The following is a 5,067-nucleotide window of genomic DNA, read 5'->3' on the forward strand; positions in this document are numbered from 1 at the left end:
CCACAAGGGCTTCTCAGCCCATGTGCACTCACCGTATCCCCTCCCACTCTGTGCCTCCCTCACCTCATCCTTGGGACTCCCGCTCTGTCCCGTGTCCCTCCCACCTTCCGCCCTTCCCATTCTTGTTCCCCATGTGCCTTTTTCATGTGCCCCACCCTGTGCGTACTCTCCCCCACCCCGTGCCCACCTCCCCCAGCCCAAGGCGCCCCCCACCCCCAGGCAAACAGCTCGGATTCCAGAGTCCCTGAGACAAATTGCTGTAACTGTATTTATTGATGAGGCCAAGGCTTCTGGTGAAGCCCTGGTGGGGAGGGGCACAGGCGAGGGGCTCTACCACGGAGCTGCATGAGGTCACTCCGTGCCAGGGGCTTGCAGACCAGGCGAGGGGGGGTTGGGGCCTCCCACACACGACCGCACCCAGGCAGCCCCCCGAGGTGGACGGCAGGAGGGTGCCGGGCGCGGGGCGGGCCGCAGAGGCCAGCACACTCAGCAGTTGGCACACTCGCTCGGGGACTCGAGGCCGGTTCCATGACTCCAAACCAGTGCAAACGACTTAGTGCAAATTGAGTACGGAAGGGACGGGGAAACAGAGTCATGGCGGCTTTGCGTGTCCCGGGCACAAAGGAAAGCAAAGAAAAGAAATGAGAGAACAGAGGAAAGGAAGAAGAGAAGGAGGGTGAGGGGCGTTGGGGCGTGGCGGCTGGTGGTGGCCCGGCCACGGCAGGGTGGCCACAGAGATGACGCTGCCAGGCGGGGGGTGACGGTCGCCGCGGGCTCGTGCCGACGGTGGTGCTGTCTGGCTGCTCTTGCTCCTTGAGCTTCACCTGCAGAGACGGAGCGACAAGCAACTGTGTGGGGGCCGCGCAGGGCGGCCAGGGAAGCTTCTGGAACAGGGGCCCGCGCTCACCTTCCGGAGCCGATTCCTGAGTCGGGTCGTGAAGTGGTTCCAGAATGCAGCATGTTCTCGAGTCAGAGCTAGAAGGACTTGAAGAAGTCCCGGTTCCAAGGCCCAGGCATGAGCTGGGTAGCACCATTTCTGCGGGCGGGAGAGACTCAGAGCCCAGCCCCTGCGCCCGGGCCCGCTCCCCGCAGACGCCGGGCCCCTCCTCACCTTGTCGATGTGAGGGTTCTAGAGGTCCAGAGAGCAGCAGTGTGTGGACTCCTCCGGGAAGGCCAAGGAGTGAGACCTATAGGTGTTCTGACACCCGCGGGCCAGCCTAGAATGTTCTGTGGGAGAAAGAGGGCTCGTGAGGGACGCTATGCGGGCCGGCGGGCCCGGAGGGGCCGTGTCTCACCCCCACGCTTACCAGGAAGGCCAGACGGCATCACGTCCCTCCTCACCGTCACACCAGACCATGTCATGTCCCTCCGAGCGCAGCCTCCCGCCGGCCTTCGGTGGCTGGAGGGCACGTCACCCGTCCTGGAGACCTGGCTGTGGGCAGGAGAACAAGGCGGTGAGTGGGCACAGAGAGCTGGGCAGGGGGTGTCAGGTGTGCCAGGGGGCTGGGCACTCACCCTCGTCTGCAGTCTGAGCCGGGAGGCACCGATCCCTGCTCCGTCGTTGCCCGCAGAGGCCCGCCTTGGCCTCGGGCTCTGGAGGCCAGTGCCTCCTCCGGCTGCCGCCAGGCTCCTGCGCTTCCCCTGCCTGCGCCCCGACCCCCCACCAGAGCTCACACTCACTCCGCCCCAACCTTCTCACCTAGTCCGGCCTCGCCAGTGCCCTTGACTCCCCTGGATAATGTCTGTCTGTCATGCCAGACCCAGGGGCTGTGCGGGGAGGGCATGATGTCACCTCTCCGCTCGGCACCCGGGTCGCAGTGCCACGTGGGAACGGTCATCTGCAGGCAGGGCCCACAGCAGCCTCCTTGCTGCAGAAATGTCCTTGGAGCCCAAACCGGCAGCTGCCGCTCCCTCCGGGTGACGTCCCTCTGCGGGTCTCCCCGCGCACTGCTCCTTAGTTCCCGCTCTCCTGCCCTCGAGGCTCCGACATGGGCCTTGGGAGGCCCGTGCTGGAGCCGCTCCTATACCTTCTCCTAAATGAATTTCAGTGGGTGAGATGTAGTGACGGCTGGGGACCCTGCTGTGTCCTGAACCCCCACCTCATCCTGTCCGCCCCGGGCCTGGGCCCCCTGCAAGCTGGACCCCCTCGGCGACCTGTCCCTCCCTTGCTGGCAGCCCAGCCTCGTCTCCCGCCTGCGCTCCTGAAATGCTCGCTCTACCTGGGAAGGGCGCACGGCCCCCCAGCCTGCACAGTCTCAGCTCCCCCTGAGACGATGTCCCCTGTCCTGACCGCCCGCCTTCGTCCTGCCGGTCCGCCGGGAGGCCAGCCGCGTCCCCTCACTGCTCCTTGCTCCCTGCCACCTCCTGCTTGCAGAAGGCCAGCAAAGCAAGGCCCAGGGAGGAGAGGGGACTCGCCTGGCCGGCAGACCGCTGTCCTCACTTACCCATGGCTACCAGCTACAGCCCAACTGCCCCAGGTCCCGGGCGAACCCCTCGCCAGCTCCCCTTGTCCACCAGCCGCCACGACCTAAAACCAAAACTGACCGGGATGAATGTCTGGCTCCCCCCTCTTCCCTCTACGCACCCAGCTTGGGCCCACTGCATGCCACGCCGATGTCACCCAGACCCCAAGACACCTGGGACCCCACGCCACACTCCCGCCAGGTGCCCACCAGCCCTGCCCAAGCCGGTCCCTCAACCCTCGGCCACTCCTGCCAGACTCCAGATTTCCAAGGTGATCCTTGGCCCACTCAAGCTCCCCTACACCCTTTCCCCATCTTCCCCTGGTTGCCCCCGGTACCCCACGCTTCCCTGGTTACCCCTCGGCACCCCCGCTTCCCCAGTTTCCCCCAAACCCCCCCATCCCACCCCACCCACCACCCCCTCCCACACCCTGCTCTCCGGCCCTAGCCCGGGCTTTTTCTAACTGGGGTGGCCCCGCCCCGAATTCCCGCCCCTGCCCTGCCAGCCAATCAGAGTAGGGACCGTGTTCGGGGCCACCGCAAGGTCCACCTCCGCCCCAGACCGGTCCAGCGCACGTTCCTCACCCATCCCAGAATTCTCCAAAGACGGCATTCTCCACACCCCTGCACTGGCACCCCGTAGACAGGGCCTGGCATTGTCCCCACACGTTCCCCTCCCCTCAAGTCAGAGCAGCCGGGTCCCCTCAGGGCGGCCCATGCACACCCCTCCCATCCAGCCTGCCTGCAGCCAACGCACTCTGCTCCCCACGGGGGTCTGGACGCTGGCTCGGGGGCTTGGGCAGGACTCAGAGCCCCCTCTGCCCCCCACCATGGCTGAGACCCCACACTCCCCCTAGGGCCCTGGGAGTCCACGGGGAGCAGTCACAGGGGGTGAGGGTGGGGAATGAGGGCACAGTTTGGGCCCTGGGAAGCTCCCTGGGGTCTCGGTGAGTCAGGGTGTGTGGGGATCTCGGCTCGAACACCCTCCGCTGGACAGTGGTTGTGTTGGGGGGAGAGTGGCTGCCACAGGACAGGCGTCCCGCCGGGTGGGTGCTCCATGTCCGCTGACCTCTGTGTTCCCGTCACCCGCACAAGGCGCACCCGCCAGGTTCCAGGGCTCACAGGCACGGTCTGGTGACAAGCATCCCGCAGAGCCGCCCCCCTGGGGCACTGCCGGCTCGGGAACTGAACAAAGACACGAGAGCGCCAAGATACCCGAGCCCTACCCTTGGCCAGTCCGTCCCTGGGGGAACCACCTGGGCCTTTCTGGGGAGTGTCAGGTCCCCCCAGGTCCCCCCAGAAAAAACCTGCGCGGTCCCCAGGGTTTGCCCACCAAGTCTAGGGTTTTGGCACCGTGGGCAGAGTCCGTGTAGACAGGGGAGCTGGAGTCCCCCGAGGTCCGCGGGCAGACTTTCTGCTCCTTGGACACCACGGCAGAGTGCCGCATGCCGCCCACCACCCCTGACACCCCAGGCTTTCTCATGGTGAACCCCCAGATTTCCTGTGCAAAACCCCCAGACTTTGCTATCGGCAGACTCCTAAGTCAGGGTGGTGCGGACCGCCACGGCTCGCCTTCCGCAGACCCCGGCCTCGGCAGCCTTCGGGCGGTCCGCACCGCCACCTCGCGGCCACTGCGGGGGGCACAGCACGACCGACTGGGCACCATTTGGGGACGCACGGTGGGATCCGGGGCTGGGCTCGAGGCACAGCGAGAGGCCCCGAAGTCCTCCTGTGCTCGCAAGGCAGCACCGGGGACTCTGTGCCTGGGACCTGTGGGAAGGCTCTTCCTTCTGAACCTTCCTTCCGACACCGCGGTACCTCGGCACGGGGGTCCCTCACCGCCCCTGAGTATTCCCTCTAGTCTCCCCAAATTCAACCACGCGTGCGGGGGCGACTCAGGTGGAGTGGCTCGGTGGAGCGCCCCGTCTTTGTGATGACCCTCGGGGACCGCTGCGGCTGCGGTATCAGGCCTGAGCGGACCCGGGCCGCTGCCCGGGCGGACCCCAGCCTCGCTCGGGGCTGTGATGTGCGAGTCGGTGCCGCCACCTCGCGGCCATCGCGGTCTCCAACACCCCCAACTGACCACCCAGAGAGCACCCCGCTTCAGGGCGGCACCCCCATCAGGAGAGACCCACAACCCCCCCAGGCTCAGGCCCCAGGACCCCATGCTGCTTCAGGTCTTGTACGGTCGGGTTCGCTCTAGCATTTGGGCTCCCTGTCACCCCAGGACACGGGGCCCGTAGATTCCCAAGGATCTGCTCTCTCGAAAGGTGGCACCAGGATCTTAGGGTGTGGTGGGGAGTCCACTCTTACAGCGCGTGGGCTCGAGGGCAGATAGTGTGCTCCAGTCGGGACACGCGGCTCCACACCCTGCCACGACCCCACAGCTCGATGTGGGGACCTGGACCCTTGGCCACAGAGCATGCTTGCCACGTAGGATCCCACTTTTTAATGATCCCCTAGGATGCCGGGGTGTCTCCTACACCCCACATCAGTGGCTGTGTCAAGGTGCCCGGGAGACCGGCCAGACCTTCCGCGGCAGGACCATCCCCAGCAGGACCTGGAGGCAACACCCCGCCGGGTCATTAGCATCTGAACGCTGGAA

General features: G+C 66.2%; 1 protein-coding gene across 1 annotated transcript; it reads right to left on the reverse strand.

Annotated features, from left to right (window-relative positions):
- Positions 1-254: 254 nt before the first annotated feature.
- LOC122913718 lies at positions 255-3,909 on the reverse strand. The gene is made up of 5 exons (XM_044260357.1): positions 3,796-3,909; positions 3,532-3,647; positions 1,516-1,645; positions 908-1,036; positions 255-824 (listed from the first exon to the last, which is right to left on the reverse strand). The coding sequence occupies exons 1-5, from the start codon at positions 3,907-3,909 to the stop codon at positions 270-272; spliced, it is 1,044 nt and encodes a 347-aa protein (XP_044116292.1). The 3' UTR covers positions 255-269.
- Between the last annotated feature and the right edge of the window lie 1,158 nt (positions 3,910-5,067).

Source organism: Neovison vison, chromosome 7 (assembly GCF_020171115.1).
Source record: "Neovison vison isolate M4711 chromosome 7, ASM_NN_V1, whole genome shotgun sequence".
NCBI classification, from domain to species: Eukaryota; Metazoa; Chordata; class Mammalia; order Carnivora; family Mustelidae; genus Neogale; species Neogale vison.